The sequence below is a fragment of the Hyposmocoma kahamanoa genome, unplaced genomic scaffold (assembly GCF_003589595.1).
Source record: "Hyposmocoma kahamanoa isolate Upper Pololo Valley unplaced genomic scaffold, ASM358959v1 63, whole genome shotgun sequence".
NCBI classification, from domain to species: Eukaryota; Metazoa; Arthropoda; class Insecta; order Lepidoptera; family Cosmopterigidae; genus Hyposmocoma; species Hyposmocoma kahamanoa.
This window is the reverse complement of record NW_020653851.1, coordinates 6,377,764-6,400,166: the sequence shown is the minus strand read 5'-3', so window position 1 is coordinate 6,400,166 and position 22,403 is coordinate 6,377,764. Positions and strand designations below refer to the sequence as shown.

General features: G+C 36.3%; 1 protein-coding gene across 1 annotated transcript; it reads right to left on the bottom strand.

The window, feature by feature from the left end:
- Positions 1-942: 942 nt before the first annotated feature.
- On the bottom strand, positions 943-21,943 carry LOC113229895 (exosome RNA helicase MTR4). Its single transcript, XM_026463584.1, has 18 exons — positions 21,846-21,943; positions 21,654-21,776; positions 20,511-20,753; positions 19,606-19,780; positions 18,327-18,438; positions 17,887-18,089; positions 15,681-15,921; positions 14,484-14,674; positions 12,593-12,694; positions 11,410-11,583; positions 9,699-9,801; positions 9,051-9,223; positions 7,035-7,226; positions 5,295-5,536; positions 4,237-4,473; positions 3,048-3,210; positions 1,957-2,119; positions 943-1,127 (listed from the first exon to the last, which is right to left on the bottom strand). The coding sequence occupies exons 1-18, from the start codon at positions 21,941-21,943 to the stop codon at positions 970-972; spliced, it is 3,093 nt and encodes a 1,030-aa protein (XP_026319369.1). The 3' UTR covers positions 943-969.
- Between the last annotated feature and the right edge of the window lie 460 nt (positions 21,944-22,403).

Here is a 22,403-nt window from a genome sequence, read left to right as displayed (position 1 = left end):
ATTGGCTAGTTTCTATTTATCTCGTTTTATGTCTAACGTCTGTTAAAATTAACCCCATTTTAAATTTTTGTTGTTTTCGACGAATATAATGTTTATATCTGAACATGTACACAGGGCAATTGAAACGCAACTGGCAGTTGTGTGGTTTTATTTTGAGAATAGGTACAGTGGTTTCTAAAACTTTTACCACACTATTTTCTATTAAAAAAAATATTTAAAAGACGTGAGAAAATTTCGTTGAAGATTCGTTTGCACGTTTTTAGCTTTATGAAGTTTTTTTTAATTTTTAATGTCTATTTACGAACATTCTGTGTAAATTTTGGTGTCACTATTTGGATTAAAGAAGTGATTAATTTTTATATTAGTTAAAGTAGTTGTATGGTATCCGGCTCGGCCGACTTTGAACATGGTTCTCTAGTATAAATCTAGTCGAATACTGTTCTTTTTGTTACTTGCCAGTTCATGCTATAGATATACCGTAATTAAAACAATAAAGTTCTCTAATAACATTGTGCAATTGCGTTTTACTTTACATTTACCTTCTGCTTTAGCGGTCGTTAATAGTACCATACTACAATATCTTCATCTATTAGTTATTCGTCGCTTAACAGAGGCAGCTTTCGATTCGTAGCGAGTAAGTGATGGAATAACCTGCCGCCTCCGGAAAAAAATGGCAAAACGCTTAAATTCCTTTAAAATGTGTAAACAATGGCTCGTCTGTGTAGAAATTGAATAGCAATTGGTCTGTGGTTAAAACCCCTAGCAACACTAACATAATAAATTTAATAGCTCAGTTGGGAGAGCGATAGCCCGCGTTAAGCGAAAAATGTGTCACTGGTCCAAGTCCAACCGCATCGAAGGAATTTTTCTTTGTGTTCGTTCGACCTTTGTATCAATTATAACCTAAATGCAGTTCAAAATTAAAACATCGACATTTATCAATAATTATAATGTAACAATATGCTTACATTACATGTAAAGACTGGCGGCGAATACGATATCTCGTTTCAACACTTTAATAGATTCACTGAATTTGTTTTCTAAGTCCGTGTTCCCAATATTCTTGGCCGCTTGGCACAGTTGTCTGAGTACTTCTTCTAGTCGACGCATACATCGTATTATGGAACCTGACAAGCAACAGGAGGACAAGTTATTTTTAAAATGTTACCAACAATAGAGCCACCAATTTATCTGGGATACGAGTGGTGTTGTCACTTTTTTACAATATCACAGATAAGATACTGGCAATGTAGTTAGGAGCAATAGAGCTTCTTGTGGCGGAGTTCATCCAGGTACTGCCACCGTAACTACTTCTGCCGCCTAGCAGTAATGTATTATTGCGTTCCAGTTTTAAATGAAAGGGTAAGGACGCAGGTGAAAAAAAAAACAGGCACATGGAACTTATCGACCTTTTGTATTTTGTTTGTGACGGTCGTAATTGCAATGCCATTCGGGTCTTTGCGGTTTAGAGCACTGCAACTATTATGGGTAGGCGTGTAGCTTACCACCAAACGCGTAACTTGTCCGTCCAGTCACTTGATATATCGAGTTCTTAGGTTTTCTTGATATTATAATATATAATTTCTTGATATAACTAAAAAAGTGACAGTTTCACCTGCAGAAAGTACCCATCATCTTCCTGTACCATACCATAAACGCTAAAGTAAATAACTCGGAACAAATTGGATTAATTGGTGGAAACGTTCTCACGAACAGAAAGAATTCAAGAAAATTAGGGTTCTAATGATGGTAACTTATTTTTTCAATTAACCTCCGATGTAACAGCTCGCAACTAGAGAAAACCTTTTCTAAATTATAATTACCTGGAAGTAATTGCTACACAGCAAAAGGCCGCCTGTTACACATTAACTTACTATTTTTATTTCTAAGTTACTGTTTCGTATCGTCACTGTAATTAAATGTGCAATAAATAATATTCATTCATTCATTCATTACCTTCAAAAACATCGGTCATTTTGCAGATCTGCAGAAAGGAAGCTCCTTTAGCCCAGGCTAGCACGACGTCCATGAGCGTGTGCTTGAATTTTGAAACGTATTCGTCCTCGTCCAGGTCCATTTTTGCATCTATTGACACTTTAGCTATTCTACGAGCGTACTCCTGAAATGTTATGTAAAAGTGGATATGAACAACACGCACATAGATGTGCGTGCAAAGGTGAAAATATACACGGTCGCATCAGCCTTATGTTCCCCATATACAGGTGGTTTGTCTTCAGGGTTCGCCGTTTCAAGCTGACCGAAACGACGAATCAATAGTGTCTGTTTATGTCGTTAACGGTTAACATGAACGCAAAGGGAGTAGCGACGGATCGATACGATATCGTGACGATCAAATCGAGGAATCTGGGTGTCTACTCTCGATCTCCGTCCGACATCACTTACGACAACAATTACTGTCAAATAAATAATATTCGACAAAATTAAAAGACAAGTATCAAGTATGAAGCTTCATTCGCATCACGCGTCTTTTCATTTGGTCAAGTATTGCGTATTTGGCAGTAATTGTTTCGGACGGATGTCAAACGGAGATCGAGAGTAGACCCCCTGTATAGGGGCGCCTTTAGAAATACTTCTAGAATCACTTCCACAAATTATTTCAAAATGGACAAGACGTTGTTTCAGTGACAGTAAAAGAATGAAAGTTAGTTTTGTTATTTAACGCTTCCGAGTAGCAGTAGAACTCCTTGTGAAAGAGATCGTCCTGGGAAGTACTGCTACCCTACCTATTTCTGCCACCAAGCCGTAATGTAATTCATTACTGCGTTCCGGTTTGGAAAGGTAAGGCTGCTGGTGAAATTACAGGCACATAGGACTTGTCAACTTGTGTCAGTGCCAGTCAAATCTATTCGTATGTGATTTAACGTTCTGAGTGACACTGCAACTGTTATTGACAGGCGTGTCGCTTACCACCAGGTCCACGACTTGTTCGTCCCGTCACTTGGGATCATAAAAAAAAGATGTTACTTGCAAACAGTACAGCATAATTCACAATTCTGTACTCAAGCGCCAGTGTATAGTTCCCTTACCTGTAATTGTCGTAATACTCCTCTGAGCTCTTCCCCGGTAGCGGAAGCTTGATTAGTGTTTTCATCGCAGACGAAACAGCTGACCAGGGCCGCACTTTGCTCCGAAGTGAGATTATTGAAGACGCCGTTGAAAATTAACTCCGTTAGTAGGAGTTCGTCTGCACTGAAAAAAGGACGTTTGATATATATAAAAAACAATCAAAATATAGTCAAAATCTGATTTTATAACGTGTACGTTGAACATAGTGGTGATTAGCGGGTGATTTTTCCAACAATGTATAAGATTCAGAAGTATTTTTTTCGGATTTCAAACAAACCAACGTTTCGGGCCCTTTATAGAGAGACTGAGCTAGCTAACACCAATTATGTCTAATACTAACGCAAACCACTCTATTTTTCACTATAGTTACAAAAGTTATTCATTGTAAATACTGGGCAGTAAGTAATACGGCCCCCCTTGTCATTGCATTTTTTCAAACAACGCATTTGCATTTTTTTTTATTTGGTAACTTTCGAGATATTGACATCTACTCTTTTTTTTCTTTGAAAAATATGTTAATTAAGTGAACAGTATTTCATATATTCTAGTTTAATGCAGTGTAGTATTGGTAATATTGCCAGGGCTATCGGTACTCATAGATCACAATTTTTTCCTAGTTTGAGACATAGTAAATGGTGGGACGATATTATTAATCATATTGAAGTAAAAAGTACAAGGGCCTTACCATGAACTCTTATTACGATTCAGTTTAGGACCTAAAATGAATCGTTGTGAGACAGCGCTACATGAAGTGTATATCACCATCCCGCTTTTTGCCGTTACGATACTGAACTGTAATAAGAGTTCATGGTAAGGCCCCAGGTCTGCCGTCCGCTAGCTAAAACGCGACTAAGTGACAATAATATTTTTTTTTTGAGATATCATAAAAAACCATAACTCAGTTTTAGAATATTGAAATTGTTTAATGATATTTCAGCTATGCATCGTTAGGGTAAGTTCCGATAAGTCGAACACGTTAACTAATTTGAACTGCTTTTTTTAAAAGAGAATTTTGTGCTCTATTTTTTGCTATTTAAAACGGTTATCTGACCATTTGTCACTTAGCCGCGTTAGTGGACGGCAGAGGTAACAATGTCACGACACGTCCTTGAAGGTACGACTGAAAACGACAGAAATATTAAAACGTACCTGCTCAACTCACAAGCGATGCGTCCTTTTAATTCAATGACGTCAGCGGCAGTACAATATCCCAGTCTTCTCAATACGCGTTTCCGTTTCTTCAGTTCATCCATTTGCAAGATGCTCTTGGCTTTCTTTAGTTCAGCCTTAGCGGAATTCAGTTCCTCGTAGAGCTCTTGTTTTCGCTCATATGTTGCTGTTAATGCGCCGCGACTTTTGTCATTGTGTAGAGGATGAGCATAGAGCCTGAAAGATGTATGTTTCTTATTTATTGTCGTAATATATTAATCAGTAGCAGTTAGTCCAGGGAAGTACTGCCACCTTATCTATTTCTGCCGCTATGAAGTAATGCTCACATTACTAAGTTTCAGTTCTGAAGGGTAAGGGTGCTGCTAAAATTACAGACAAATGGGACTTGTCAACTTATGGACTGTGCCTTTAATTGCCAATTGAGCAATATTTTAATAACAGTGCTGTTTGTTTGTTGTACTGAACGCAAATTTCTCGTGGTGGAGAAGGAAAAAATCATTCTTTGCCTAACATTTATAGTTGTTATTTTATAAGTACAACCAGCACTTGGTATGCCCGGTACTCTTTCGTTAGTAGTTTGATGTCATTAATTTGTTTGTGATCTAACTATTCTAAAACTTGATGTCAGTATTTGCCGAAATTTTTTCTCTAAATCTACTTACGCGTTTGTACGTTCATACAGTTCATATTATTTTTATGAGTGTTATTTGATAGAAGCACTTTTGATATATGACCACACGTGGCTTTATTATCATACAGTTCATATTATTTTTATGAGTGTTACGTGATAGAAGCACTTTTGATATATGACCATACGTGGCTTTATTATCATACAGTTCATATTATTTTTATGAGTGTTGTGTGATAGTATCACTTTTGATACTATCATGATGAACATAACATTAGTTGTAAACTTCAAATAAAACACTCCGAAATTAATTTGACGTTGTGTCATTGTTTTTTGCTCATATCTGCTAGCCAGATTTGCTCATTATCTTTCCCAACAAAAAAGTTAACGGAAAGTACAAAGATATTACCTCTCTTCCAACTGTTTGATCTTGTCAACACACCCCGTAAATACCGGCTCTTCGATCTTCATATCTTTAATAGGGTTCAATAAAGGGGGTCCCTCAGGGAACCTCTTCTTTACCTCGTTTATAGTCTTGAGTACAGACTTGCGACTGTCGGCAGGACGCAAGTCTTTGGGATAATAGACCCGCAAAGAACTTATCTGATAGATTAGTGTGTGGATTACTGGGACTACTTCTACGTCACCTGTCTGTGAGAAAAAAGATGAAGATTATCCAATTATGTTTTAGTAAATTCATTAGCGAAATTTTGATAAAATGTTAAGATATGTTTTCTTTTTATAGTATAGTAATAATTACTATTAAAGATTTTTATACACTGACATCATAATAATTATCTGGAAGGTCAAAATAACCAATAATATCTACATATCGCACCTCCGGTGAAACAGTGTCTTAAGTTTGCAAAAATAGCTTTTTTGCCCTCTATGAAAAAATTGAGGAATGCATAATGTGTCTCTGTTTTTAACCGACTTCAAAAAAGGAGGAGTTTCTCAATTCGACTGTATGTTTTTTGTTTGTATGTATGTTACGCAATAATTCCGGCTTTGTGAACCGATTTTGAAGATTCTTTTTTTTTTGTTGGAAGGAATAGGTACCTCAATCTTGGTTCCATTTAAATTTGAAAAAAAAATTCAATCTCTAAGGGTGGCAAACTAGGGGATGAATCCAGTTTTGCGCACTTTCCGGTAACCGACTACAATAAAACTACAAACAGATGTAATTCCACGAACTTTTGAGGACGGTTTTTTTTAGTACTCTTTATTGAGATTATTATATATAAATTTCAATGTTTTCACATTTTTGCAGTTAAGCCTATGTTTCACCGAAGTTACGATATACATATAAATATTTCATCATTATTATCTATAAGTTTAATTTAAAAAATACAGTGCAATTAAGATTGCAGTTAAAAACAACTGAAAGCGCCGAACCACGAAGCAGCGACAGACTCAACTCACACTGGCGCAGAGTCGAGGCGTCGCGACGCGTCATGTTTTTCGCTTATAGCATCTCTATTTTCCAAATATTAAGGTACAAATTTGTGTTTTCCAAATATGGAATCGAGCGTCGACGCTTGGTAGCATTCAAGCGGCTTCGCGCGTCGTCGCGCGTCACTTGGGCGCCGTGAGGCATCAGACGCCGACCACACTGTGATGCCGACGCACCAAATCACACGACGCGACGCGACGCGTCGACTCTGCGCCAGTGAGTTGAGTCTAAGGCTCGTGTTAAAAAATCCACATTAGTAGTGAAGGGTCCGTAATAGAATTATCAATATTTTACTTAAGTCAATAGCATTTATTAATAAATATCGCTTAAGCGCATATCAATGATGATTCGTTGATAATGCATCGTTTGACAGCTGTCAAAAATTCCACTTATTATTAAAAGTCACTTAAAAACCTAAGGTTCAAAATCATTGATAGGTTCTAATGAATCAAATGTAGAGTCTTGGTCACATAAGATGGTATCATCCAAGATTATAGTCGTCTACTAATACAAAAGAGCATGAGTTAATAATAATACCTTACTTACCTTATTATACTTACTTATATTACGCTATACAATTATTAATATGGGCTTTAGGATATTACCGATTTCCATAAGGAAGCGATATTAATAACGGGAATATGTGAACCATTTGATTGTGTGCCGATGTGTTTACCAAAAAAAAAGGTAGCCTACCTCACCAGGAGGACACGGTATATTCGCTTCCGGGTCGTCCTCGCTACCCTTCTTCACATGCAGCAGTATGTCAACGACAATCACGGTTTCGGCAGTCAGCGGATTCGAATTTTGAGATTTCTTGCCTTTGTCGGTGCGGTGCCGGAAGTTAACTATGATACCCCAGTCGTACTCGTATTTTTCCGTTTTTACCTGAGTTACAAAAAAAAATCGGTGAATGAAATTAAATAAGTTTAAACAACATTTTTATAACAATATTTAATAATAAAATGTAGTAGGCATAGGTCGCAAAGTAGGGAATTCCCTGTAAAAATGTGTACAATCAAAATTTATAATTATAACGTTTCCTAATGATAAAAAAAATATTGAAATACGTCTTTTACATTGATGGTAGATTTTCTAAGCTACAATTACATATCGACAATTTTTTATACTCTACTGTTGACGGACTCCGTGGTTGAGTGGCTTGCACACCGGTTTTCATGGTGTCGCCATCGCTGAGATCCCTGGTTCGATCCCCGGTCGAGTCAGTGGCAAAAAACTAACTTTTCTATGTTGTCTCGGGTCTGGATGTTTGTGGTACCGTCGTTGTTTCCGATTTCCATAACACATGTGCTTTAGCTACTTATTTCGGGATCAGAACAATGTATATGATGTTGTATAATATTTATTTATTTATTTATATTTACTGTTACAAACTTTTTTCTAGCAGTAGAGCTCCATTTGAAAGAGTCTGTCCAGGGAGATATTGTCTTCTTACCTATTTCTGCCGCCAAGATTTCGTTTCGGTTTTGAAGGGTAAGGGTGATGATGAAATTACAAGCACATGGGACTTTTTAAGTTATGTCTCAGGATGACAATCGCAATGGCAGTTCCCCTCAGATCTTTGCGATTTAAAGCTAAAAGTGCACTGCAATTGTTAAAACGGAGTGACGCTTACCACCAGACACACGACTTGTTCGTCCTATCACTTGGTATTATAAAAAAATTACGACGACGTACGTACATTTCTAGCAACGTCCTACAAATTATAATTTGTTAAATACGACAAAACATCAATTATTTTTCATATTTATGTCACTACTCATTAGTCTACTCACTACTCTACTTACACTTCACTAATTACAATTAATTACACTAAAATATTTTTAATCTTTATTTTCACAACTTTACATGATGAAGTTACGTCCAACGGAAAAAAAGTTTGTGATGGATCTCGTCAAAAATACAAAGTCGATTAACCCTTCCAGTCGATTGAGTCGGTCTGGCAGTAATTTTCTAAAGCGTGAAACAGAGAAAGCGGGAGCGGGTCTGGATCTAATTCCGTGTCTTTATATGAACGACAGCACACAGAGCGAAGGCGCGGGACGGGCGCGGAATTAGACCCGTCGCGGTCCCGACCCGATCCACACCAGACCTGCACCCGCGCTCTGGGTGTTTCACACGTTGAGTACAATATTTAGCGAATTATTCTTAAGTTTATGTAAATTGTTTGTTCACGTTGTGTTATTTTCGGTTAAATTGTGTATTTTTGGTGATTTTTGTCCTAAGTTTAGCACTGTACTGTTTTGTAGAAATTCAGCCAAAAATTACCAAATAGCGGCGCTACGCCTTTTTACCACTATCCGTGGGGCGATTCTTATTACTATATTATGAGTTGTATCCAGTTATAGCCAAGCCAATATAACGTTTATTTAAATATATGATAGGTCAGTCGATATCTGTTAACACCGATTATCAATTTCACTGGCAGTGTCCCATCATTGGTTCACAAAATTTTGACATGTAATTGTAATCAAGCTAAATTTTACTGAGCATAATCATCACTGGATGTAAATATAAATTATAAAATAAAAAATGTTTCATTCATTCAAATGATTTTAGTATACATATAAACGTATGAAGTTTTCAACCTATCCTCCATTGAAAATGTCCAGTGCGACGTACATAGATTGATAAAGTACAATATACCATTACAATTAATACGAATCAATAATTTCAAAAACAATCAGTTACCTTAACAAGTCTACCGGGTTGTAAGAAAGGCTTCAAATACTCAGGCCTTGTAATAAACGATCTAAATTGAGCTCCAAGCAAGTCCAACTGCGTTCTAATATTGCAATACGCTGCTATTGAGTGTTCTTGTTCCACCGTTACTGCGTCGTATTCTTTCTGCTTAGTTTTAACCTCTGTAGATTGGAAGGAGACATAAATATTTATAATTTCTTTACCAATAAAGGATAAAACCGTTATGTTTCCATTGAAGTAATTAGTGCAATATAAATACAATCTACTACAAAATACATACAAAAAAAAGTACAGACGAATTGAATCTCCTCCTTTTTTTGAAGTCGGTTAAAAAGCAGACCTCAAAAGTCATTAATCCCCTAGTTTACCACCCTTAGAGGTCGAATATTTTCTTCAAATTTAAATGAGTCCACTTCAGAGGTACCTTCTTTTCAATAAAAAAGAATCATCAAAATCGGTTAACAAATGGCGGAGGCATCGCGTAACACACATACAAAAAAAAACATACAGTCGAATTGAGAACCTCCTCCTTTTTTTGAAGTCGGTTAAAAACAAACCAATACAGAGAAAGAAACAAACAAAAGTTGTGCTCTACCTTACGTATTACATTATAAGTATTAAGAAAACATTACGTACTTTCAATAAGTTCCGGAATAGCAGCCTGGTTTTGGAATTGGAAAAAACTCCTCTCCAACATGTATTCAGGGTTTATTTCTTCCACTCTGAGCAAGTTGAGTACCTGAACAGAAAGAAAAATGTCATAGGATCCCAATGGACGGTTGCTATGTTCGTCACGAGAATAGACCAATAACACAAAGAGGCCAGCTAGCTGCAATCCTTCCTACAATCGTAACTCTGAAAAAGGTCAAAATTCCCTCTTATAGTAGTCTCAATTATGTAAATGGCCGAGGATATCATCAATTAATAAGCAATAAACTCAGTTTTTTCCTTGCGTTATAATTATTCAAATATTGAACATGGGCTAAAATTATTTTCTGACAGCATGTCTATAGATGGCATTGTGTGTTACAAACTAGTTTATAAATTAACGCTTGCCAATATGGGTAGATGGCGCTAATCATACACAAAAATAAAAGTTTCCTTTTATAATATCAAGTGACGGGACGAACAAGTCGTGCGCCCGATGGTAAGCTACTCGCCTGTCCATAACAGTTGCATCGCCACTCAGAGTTATATATACCGTTCAAAACTGGAACATAGTAATGCAGACATTACTGCTTGGCGGCAATAGCCAGCAGTGTCCTTAAAAATCAATGCAATAAGCACCATCTAGTTGATTTGTTTGTTATCACTAGAAAGAGTAGCTTTGATAATTTGCAACTGGTCAATGTAGAACAAATTAGTTACAAAAATAGCTATTCGGTACTCGTCGCGACATCCGGTGTACCAAAAGGTACTAAATACATATCGATTATATAAGAAATAGAGATGAAATAAGGGCCATCCATCCCTGGCAACTCGTCAGGAAAATGGGACTTATATCACTTTTAAATATCAACTCTCGTTTGCACTGAAATCACAAATTAGAAAGCTGAAATAGTACAGCGCCAACAACTGACCTGTGTGTACTGTATTCTACGTATAAGCATCAGTAAAATCTATCAGCCTGTAGCTAATAGCTGAGCAAATCCCGTTTGCGTGCGCCGCGACACGCATTTATTATCATTTTTTATTTTTTTAAACATTATAATTATGTTTTAACTTTTGCTGTAAGTACTGTATTTTCGTTTAAAGTGTATAATATTGTATTTTAATATAAAGATCTTGTGTGTTTCGGTGCTTACGCAATAAACTATTCTTATCCTTATCCCAAAAATATTACGTATTTATTGTAATAAAGATAACATCTGTAACTATGGGAGGCTGTTCCATTCGGGGTGTGGGAAAAACAGCAAAACATCTAATTACAAAACCAACGGAATCACATTTCGTCGGTAATTAAATATTAAATATGTAATTTTTCAATTTTCGTCTGTTAACGCAAAGCTCAAGTTAAATTGGTCGATATGAAGTAAAACAATTGACGACACCCGTCAATTGTCTCGAATTCGGGCTGGAAAGTCGAAGCGAAGTAATGATTTGGCAGAACAGTTTTCAAACAAATTAAATGACATTTCGTCTCTATTTCTGGTTATATACTCGATTTAATACCCGACTACGCCGTCTTGTATCGCGATTGGCAGTCCAATTGAGTTATGATTGGTTATACAAAGGCTATTAGTACGAACAAGTAACTATTTATTAGAAGACACAAATTAGATGCAATCAAAGAATATCTTCTCACAAAATATCGTTGTTCACAAGAGAAACAAAGTTTGTCACTAACCATGTTGTAAGTGAGATGGAAAGCAGAGTTAATAGGATCTGCCTTCCCCTGAACCATGTCCTTGACGACTGACGGAGAGACCTTCTGGTCAATCATAAGGATCACAATACCCTTATCGTCTAGACCTCGACGTCCTGCGCGACCGGACATTTGAATGTACTCTCCTGACGTTATCTGAAATTAAGTGGTACATTATTGCCTAAAACAGAAAAGCTGGAATTAACCTAACCTAAAGCACAATCTTATTTTGATTTCATCCACGATCCTTGAACCATAAACAGATGCGTGCTATAATTTTAATGTGGTTTTGAATAAAGAGTGCTATGGTGATTCTCTCCCTCGGTTAGTAATCAGCTGATTGAGTTCTACTAATCCAAGACAGTCTCGAGAGATAATTTAGCTTCTGTGTAGTTATCTTCTGTTTCTGGGCCCTTTCAAATCAATGAGATTGGACTAAGCTTTAAAAGCACAATTTTGGACACATTGCAGAATATCCACGTAAAAGCCCTCTGATGTTCAAACTGCAATTCAAATCCCATAACATATAAAAAACAAATTCACTAAGTTTCATTTTCTGAGGGTATTTTTCTTGGTATTAGAAAAAAAAAATTTTACATTTCATGGTCAGACAGATGCGCAGTTGGACGAGTAAGAACCACGAATCAATCCTACGAGACATACATGTCTCCTGTTAGGTCTTTCGCTGGTCGGGTTTCCTTTAAGGTAAATTTATCGGTCTATTTAATGACCGTTTTCAACCAAACACATATCGCACACGACAACTAACATAGTATTATCTCAAAATTGTTTTAGGTTATATTAATATTCCCTATTTAATTTCAAAGCGACAGTATCGTCCTGTCACTTTGAAATTATATCATATACAAACTCTATGTATACAAATGACATTCAAATATAGCGAAATTTTGGAGAAAAATTTAACGCAATTTTGATATTATACTATGTTAATAGTTGTCAAGTGCGACATACATGAATTGAATATCGATCCCAGAGTGCTGCCCTACGAATACAGAAACGAAAATTTGAATAATCCGATGTATTATTTTCAACTCTACCGTCATTGCCAACTTACCTGTCGAGTATGGCGATTATGTAAAATCTACAATTCTTTCTGAAAGTGCTATTACAGAATTAGACCATTATTATAGTGATCTATACTTACGAATCGGAAATCTTTTCCGTCGAACTTTTGGCAGTTCGTAAAAACGACAGTTCTGGCCGGCATGTTGAGACCCATGGCAAATGTTTCCGTTGCAAACAGAGCCTGCAACAAACGAATTCGGGTAAACAATTATTCGGATTGCACTAGCCGTTGCCTTTGCGACGCAACCAGAATGCAGCTCGTGTGACATAAATACGGCTTCAATTTCAATGATGATGTTAGTTTAATTTTTCAGAAAACAAGGTTAAGTTCATAACAAAATCTAACGTTTTTTATCTATGAATCTAACAGATAAAACCCACAGACCCATAAAAACTTTCAGTTCATAAAACTACTCTTCTATTTTGGTATTATTATTAATACAAAGATCGAACAAAAAGAAAATTCCTTTAATCTGAAGACTCGAATCAGTGTGTTGCCATGCGGGGCCACTGCGCTTAACTAACTGAGCTACTGAGCTAACTGAGTCAGGAATTCTTACAAATTTATTTGTGTTTTCTACAAATCTTTGAAAAAAAAAACCGTTTAAATCCAATATTTAAACGGTTTTTTTTTTCGCCGTCACCATTGCATCGTCGTCCGGCGCACCTGTGACAAAATTATGAAGTTACTCACTCAGCTATTCCCCTCACCCGGAGAGTGAGTACCAGAGGCAATACACGCATGCTACGTGTAAACTCTGAGACTAATAGGTAGCCCAGTTACTTTATATTATTATTTTCTGTCTGATACAACACGGAGAATAAAAGAAAGCTGTTGATACAAGCACGATTTTTTTAAACGACTAAAAAAAGAGGAGTTTCTCAATTCGACTGTATGTTCCATGTTTTTTTGTGCGTATTACTCCGGTATATTTATTTTGCCGACCGACCGATTTTGATGATTCTTAGTCGGTGGAAAGAGAGTACCTCAGTACTGGTCCCATTTCAATTTAAAGAAAATATGCCACCTCTAAGGGTGTCAAAACCGGAGGACGAATCCGATTTCGAGCAATTTCCGGTAACCGATTTCAATAAAACTTGGCAAAATATATGTAATTCCTCGAAATTTTGAGGATGGCTGTGTTTTTTTATAAAAATGTTATAATTATCTTCTTTGGATTCCCCGTAGAGAAATATGACCGGGTTTCCCTAGTACGAATTGTACATAGTATAGTATGTATCCCATGGGATGGTGATTTACAGTTAGGAAAGACGATAAAAAGCAACTTAACAGTAATTGTCAAGATTGGAAACAAATAATTATCTAATCCTATGAACTCTATGAACAGGAACAACATATTTATTTCGGTCAAATACTGTTTAAAAAACATAATTTTATATCTACATTTGAATTATAATTAATTGTGATAGTTTGTATATACATAATCGTCATCGTCAATTGTCATTTATACCGTTATGTTCTGTGATTTTAATTTTTTAAACCTAGTGTGATATCACTAGGTTTAAAAGCAAACAACAGATTTGTACTATGGTGTCAATGTTATGCATATTAAAACGAATAATTTGTGAGCAAATTTATTGCAAGAACCGTTCTAAAGAAAACTTTTTGTTTTATTTACAACTTAATATTACTTTATTATTAAACTAATAACTAATACCATACTAGTAGATAGATAGATAAAGCATTTACTCAGCACATTACATCGCAACATTGCATATAACAAGAATAGGAAGGTTCCAACAAATAATGTACTGAAAAGGCTCAGCACAATGCTGCCAACTTTATAAGTTCTGTGGTACTAATTTGAAGTGAAATGTTTGTTACAACTCTAGAACGATCTGTCAAAATCACCATGCGCTGCTGGCTCGAATAAAGTGTTAGACGACCTGTCGCATTTCAACGCACTCAAAGGTGCCACAACCGATGCATCCTTAATTAAAGGCCGTACCTTAATAAGCCCCAGCCCAAACAAAATCTCAATGGTCTCCTTTAATATGGGCAGAAGTCCGCCATGATGTATGCCGATACCGCGTCGCAGTAGCGGTATAACGTTTTCCACCTGCGGCAGTTTGCGGTCTTCCTCCGATAACACATCCATTGCGTTGTTGAATACTTCGTCAACTAGTTTCTTTTCTTCAACTGTAATTGTAGAAAGAAATGTGAATTAAAATTATACATTCGACATTTATCGAAGCGCAGCTAGTAGAACTAGTGAAGCTTTCTTGACAACCACTAAAATTGCACAATTTGTGAATTTGTGAATTACTTGGTTAATCCTCAAGCAATATGGGTGAAATTTGACTCTAGCATAAATACAATTCAACCCTTCTAAGGCCGCGTGTACAACGTCAAAATGTACATAATGTGTGAAGTCATTCAGGCCCATACAATTCCATAAATATTCTATTTTAGGGCAATAGAAAATACGTTTTCCATACAAAGCTTGTTCCTGAAGCATGTAATTATATTTAGTATAATTATGTTAATATAAATTGGGTGTTTAGCGCTTTTCCCATTGTAGTAGTCAGGGTCTTAGGAGGCGACAGGTCCAAATATAGGCAAAATTAAATTTTGACTTTTTTGCCGTAGTGCTGTAGGCTGAGTGAAGAAATAGATTTCTCACAGATGGCGCTACGGTAAAAAAGTCGTTAAAAAACCAAAACAAAAATCTGCAACAAGCACATAAAAAAATTCGTAAGGCCCGCGATTTGGTTCTGTCACTTAGTTGGCATAGCGTCCGACACGGTTTGCTAGAAGACGTTGGTTCGAATCCAGCGGGATTGAAGGAATTTTTTCTTAGTGTTCGATCTTTGTATTAATAATTATATAAAACAATGTTAATATTCATATAAATCTACAATAACCAGGCTTCATTCTAACATGGACCCACATTGTTCACACCATGATTCAGGACACCACAGTACAGTTGTTTCCTCACAGTCACACACTCATGCATAACAAACATGTGTTTACGCATAATGATATATACATAATGAAACACATAAAACACGTGTATAATGACACATTCATAGCTTCACAAAAGTACAACCGGAGCACAACACTATTTTCGAGGCTTTTCGCGATTAATGTGAAAGTGATACCAATTCACCATCATAATAAATATAATATTATAATATGTACTCACTTGTGTTAAAGTCCAATTTAGCCATTTGCATAGCATAAAGCTCGCAGTCTTTCTTACTGAAACTAAATATAATAACAGGGGCAAAGTTCCTCTCCATGATCATTTTAACAATGTTAAAGATATTCGTCTGGTTGTTCCCGCGAGGACCTCCTTTGCGACCCCTCTGGTCTCCTTTGCCGGCTTCTCCTGCATTGCTAAGGACCGCCATAGCTGTGTTGAAGTTATCTTCTTTGAATTGACCCTTAAAATGGAAAAACAGCACTGTGAATTAGTCACTATTTTGTATTGTATAAACATATACATCAAATTAATGAGTAGCAGTGACGAAACGTCCATATAACACGATTTCCACCGGCTTGCCTAAAATTTTCCGCGTATTACCAAAAGATTGTACTAAACAGTGCGCATACCCCACCACTTAAAAAACGTATTCAAAACATTCACTATTAAACGTGTAATAACTTGTTCCGATGTATCTCATCCAATCAGCGCGAGGTAAGCCGGTGGATCTGCGGGTTCTATTTCATTCATGAAATCTACGCGCTCCCATCAAAACACAAAATGGCGGCCGAGAAGCCGGAATTAATCGGCTTCTAGGCGAAGTGTTCACGTAAATTTAAACCGTATTCCAACAAATAACTGTTTAATTTGTTTTATGTCAAAATCATTGCCAGATGTAAAACTTTCTTAAAATAATGTAACAAAATTATTATAATAGCAAATTAATACAAAATATGGTTAATTTGTATTTTGTAAATATGAACGATAAATAGTGTTACATATGTATCTATACCTATTTGAGTGATTCCTTTTTTTTTTGGGCTACGTAAAGAATGTGCGTAAAAGGTCATGGTAATTCGTAGGTAATTAAGATATCAACATTTAGCATTCATGAGTTTGTTTAATAACAAACTTTAGTATTGCAACGGGCAACATAAAATGGGGTAAATTACTTTAAAAACCATAGTTACTTTAAAAGTTTTTTGTTTTTTCACGCCTCGCCACTGATCAATAGGGATTTATTATATGGAGAGTGTATTAGAACTATTGGACCATTGGACCAGCCCACCGCGTGAATTCCACTCGACTTTCAGGAGCTATTTAAGCCGGATCATTAGCGAGCTGTAACTGTAACGTGAGAGATACTGTAATGAAGTTCTAGTGTGTACCCTTGAAACAGTCTTCAATCAGACGGCTCAGTGCGAACCGCACACGTGTTCCGCTCGCGAACCACGTACACACTATGATTATTGGTAACATAACATCCAACGGTTACAGCTCGCTAGTGAGTACCTGGCTTAACTTTTCCGAAATGCAGATGTCATGTCGTTTTTTGTCGTTTACAATCTTTTTATTAATGTAGTTTCCCATTGTTTATGAATTATTAATTATCAATTTATTATTAAATTATTTGCAAACAAAATCTCCCAAACTATATGCATAGTAAAATTATAATTAAATCTAAAATTGTCATTTGTATGTACAATAATAATAATTTGATTAAAATTGTAAAATAAGATAAAAATAGCAACCCCGCACTAGGGAAACCCAGTGTCGCGGGTGCCATGGACACACACTGAAATTAATGTAGGCCATACAAATGTTTCTCCCGACCAGGGAGTCGAACCTCCTCTGCTTTAAAGTCCGGCATGGTAACCGTTCGGCCACGGAGGCAGTTAGAGGCCCGGGTTCGATCCCCGGCCGAGTCAGTGTAGGAAACTAACTTTTCTATATTATCTCGGGTCTGGGTGCCTGTGGTACCGTCGTTGTTTCCAATTTCCATAACACGAGTGCTTTAGCTACTTACTTTGGGATCAGAGCAATAATGTATGTGATGTTATGTAATATTTATTTTATCCCAAAATACAAGCTTTTGCTTAGTTTGGCTTAGATTCAGTAGTTTAAACATTTTATATAAGTAGCACGTATATACATACTATCAATCAGTGAAATAAGTTTTTTGTTTTATGTGACATACCCATTGTATTTAATTTTGCTGTATGTGTATATGAATGAACTAAATATTTTTATTATTATTACTTATTTGCGATTTGAAGGAAAATATAAAGGCGACCCTTATTGGCATTACTTACATTCTCTTTTACTAAGGACGCTTAGTGAATTTAAAGAAATCACAACTACTACAATGGCGATAAGGTTATATTTAACGTTTAAAAGATGCCAAAGTTCTAGGTATCTTACCAACCTTTTCATCAACAACCAAATGTATTCCATCCCCACCAGCTGGGAAGATGTAATGTTGCAATGGTGTAGGCCTGTACTCTGTGTACACCACGTGGCAGGGTTGCGAGTGAAGCCGGCATACCCACTCAGCGAACTGTCGCGCGTTCGGAATCGTAGCCGAGAGAAACACGTAGTGCACATTGTCAGGAAGTAAAATTAAAGTTTCTGAAAAAATATTTTATTTTTTAGTTATACAAATGTATCTCCAGTTATTTTAATCAAGTACTACATTATCCAAAAAACCAGAATATTTTCGGCACTATAAATAATATGTTTCTTTCTATACAAAATAAATGACATGTATAAAGGTAATGGACAAAATTTATGCAAAAGACTTAGTTATTCAAATAATAAAGATAAATTTATTCTATATACAAGATAACGTATCTACATCGCTTTTACCTTCCCAAACAACACCCCTTTCTTTGTCTCTCATGTAATGAATCTCGTCGAACACTACCCAGCCAACTTCTCGCATTATTTCTGATCCTCTGTATAACATATTCCTTAAAATCTGTAAATAATAATATTTGTAACGAAAATAATGCCCACAGTAAAATTTTGTTTTTAACTATACATTTTATTTCATTTAGACATTTCTTTCAGGCCACATGACCCGTATAATATATACCTTAAGGACTAAAATACATACAATACAATATGATAATAAAATAAAGTAAGCAAGTAATCTACATGTATTGCACTTGTCGACGATGTGTGGCGCAATTTGGTGCCAGGTAACCGGCCGCGAAATCGCCGATATATGACACCCTTCGGCTAAACTCTTCCTTCTTGAAGGCCGACAGATGTTCGGTCGGCAATCTCACCACAAACGAATTAAACATAAAACCGTCTGCCTCTGTGGTTTTGCAACTTCGGAGACAGGCACACAGGGACTCTTAGTCGATTGCGGCCTCTCGAGTTTCAAGATCGGCTGATAGACGCGGCTACAGCGGCGTATGCACGTGCAGGGGCTGACATGCATACGCGTGACTTTCCGCCGGGGCGGCGGCGCGGGCTGCAGGGCGCTGCGCATCACGTGCGATGGCAGTAGCGATCCGTGACGCAACAATTATATTGTTAGAGGGCGCACGAACGGAGCCTCCCCGTACGAGGTAGGTAGAGTACCCATTACTATTCCATACGCCTGGCGCACTGGGCACCAATCAGCGAGTACCTTAAGTCGATTGACAAATTATTTCACAATGGCAGGTATTATAGTTTATGCCATCGGAATAAGACTGCACTTGTTTATCATAAAACAATTTCTTTTTTAACTTGACTTCTCAAGCAATATAAGGTGAGCCATAACATCTACGATATAAGCAGAATTCACAATATTTAAAAAAATATTTTGTCACATATTTATAGATTTACAAAATTATTTATTTTATTTTAGGTTGTACAGTAAAAGAGACTAATTACAGTCTATTTAAATAACACTCCACTTTTCTATTCTTTCTTATTTTGACTCCATTAGTAATCTATCTTTAAACCATGAACAGGTTTCACATACTGAGCTGATTATCTTCTACTGACCAATCCTGGACTTTTTAAGTGGTATCCATTGCATCTTTAGTGAAGAATCTTGTCAACTCGTTACTGTACACTAGTCTTTGTTTAGTGTTTATTTAGAGTACTCTTCAGCACAAAAATAAAATATACTAAACAAAATCCTTACCTCTGTTGTCATAATGAGACAAGAAGCCGAAGGATTAATAGTGACATCACCAGTGATTAACCCAACATCGAGAAACTCCTCTGAGAACTCTCTGTATTTCTGGTTGGACAAAGCCTTGATGGGAGTTGTGTATATCACTCTTTGTTTGTTCTTTAGTGATAGTGCTATGGCATATCTGGAAAAAATAAACGCTGAAGACTAAACTCAATTGTGCCAAAAAAGTATAGTGTACTAAAATCTAAAATAACAGTGAAACCGTACAATCATAATCAATGGCACCAAAATTATTCATCAAGCACGTGTTTAGTACGGTATGAAAGTTTTTTATATTTATTTTTATTTCTTTATTAATGACTGGGACTTGGTTAACAATTATTTTTTAAACATTGGCTCATATCCACAATAAACAAACTATATCTGACTCTATTTTTTTTTTTAATAATAACGCACACACTCAACGTAGCCCCGCACTAGGGTAACCCTGTGTCGCGGGTTCCATGGACACACATAGACAACCACAAATTACAGCCAAACTCAAGAGAGAAATAAATGTAGGCCATATAAATATTTCTCCCGGCCCGGGAATCGAACCTGGGACCTCTGTGTGGCAGTCCAATGTCCAGAAAGTCAATGTACAGTAACAATAATGGTGGTGAGTTTAGGAAAAAAAAAACTTTTTAAGGTACATACAGTATTTGTACCATAAAAAGACTTCTAGATGTATGTCTAATTTTAAGTAAACAAATTAATTTCTTTGATTATTTGTTTCATTTATGATGCCAAGGCAAATATTTGTAATACTTTTAATTTACCGGTCTTTACTTCCACAATACTTTACCTACAAAGTACTGTGGCATTCAAAATTTTAATATGGTAAGCTTACTCAAAACATCTAGTATACTTACTCAGCAACTACAGTCTTTCCTGCAGATGTATGTGCAGAGACCAAAACTGATTGTAAATTGTCTATACATGTAATTGCCTCCTTTTGAAAGGGGTCAAGTATAAAGCCGTACTGCTTGGCCGGTTCTGCTGTCCTCTGTACCAGAGGAGCGTATTCGTGGTTTGGAGGTATTGCCACCTCATGAGTACAGCCTTCATGGGTTTCCAGTGTGTGTATTAGAATTCGGGAACTTAGAAGATCCACACTGCAAATATTTTGTGAAATACTTTACTGTTTCTTAGAAATCATGCTAAATCTAAATTTATTTATAAATCTGAACTGGATACATTATTTCTGTGGCACAGGTGAATCAGAGTTGTTGTTGATGGTTATTTGTCTGCTCTTCACAATATTAATTTTCATCCTTTGGTTGATTAGAAAATCCAGAACAGTTCCTCCATATTTAATTAATTTACCAATCATTCACACAAAGTCCTTTGATTTTTCCAACATCTATGTACAGTCAGCAGCACATCAAGCTATACAATCATGTTTGAATATTGCCTTCATTGCAATGGAACAAGATTTTAGTTTAGAACAGATGGGAATCATTAAATACAACAATAGGGGTTGTATAATAAAACAAACAATCTAATGTAGCATCATCACCATTATTACAGGTATTTTCAAATTTCACAACAATAATACTGGGGGTGGTGGGATATAAATATGGCCAACCATTCTAAGTGAGCTCATTCTTCGGCCAACAGTCAAGCAATCGACAACCCCTGAGGATGCCTCTAACAGAGGCGAAACACTTGTCACTGTATTATTTACTTGCCCTTGTGTTATTTACTGTATTAATTTTATACGAGAGAGTAGCAAATAAATTTAATCCCATTTTTATGGAACAAGATCTGTCTTTATATAGCTCAATGTAATCTGTAGTAGAATAAAGAAATGGAATACATAATAACACATGCTATACCTGTGTCTCTTGAAAACTGCAATTCGATGTTCCATAGGTTCCACTGTCGCTCATCACAAGTTCAACTTCAAATGAGTTTGTGGCCTAATGTAGGTTTATTTAGAAAAAATATAAGCAGCCACTGAATGTAATGTAATGTAGGGTTTGACTTAAATGAGTAAAGAACGGAAAACTCACTTTATGTCGGAAGTAGGGTCCTGTTCTTCCTCATCCTGTTTTGCTCTTTTCGCTGTATCGGCGTACTCTACTTCCTCGTGAGGACGTTTGGAACTAGTCGATGGTGTTTCTTTAGTTGTATCCCTGCAAATATCAGTGTTATAAAGCCAGACTCCGTAACAAGTATGCTTTCGAGGTTAGGATGTTACTCACTTTGTTTCTTCCTCTTTATTAACATTTGGGAACTGCACAGCAGATTCATTCTTAGCACTTTCTTCAAAACAATCAAATAAACTGTCTATATCGGCCATGCTTAAAGACAAGTATAAAGTATGTACAATTTTATAAACACCACGCGTAAAAGCGCATATTTACGCTGCACGACCTACAAACAAGATTACAAACACAGACTATAAATTACAAAACAAAGCAAGACCAACTTTACCTTAGAGGATGGAAAAAAATATTATATTCATCTATGGCAAGACCCGAAGCCGAAACGAAAATACACCACAGGTAAAAAAAAATTATGAACAAGTTATTAAAAACGTAATCGTGTGCTTAGTTTTTTCCATCCTCTATGGAAAAAAATAAAGGAACAAGTGTGTCATGTTTTTCCTTAGTTTTCTCACTTTTTTCCATCCTCAAGGTGTCAAGAAAGAAGAGAGTCAATCAAAACATGTCAATCTGATTTACCAGTTTCTAATTGGCACTTTTCTCCTACATCAAGGCATCCGTTTAAAAAAGATCCTGATACCATCCTGCCGGCGC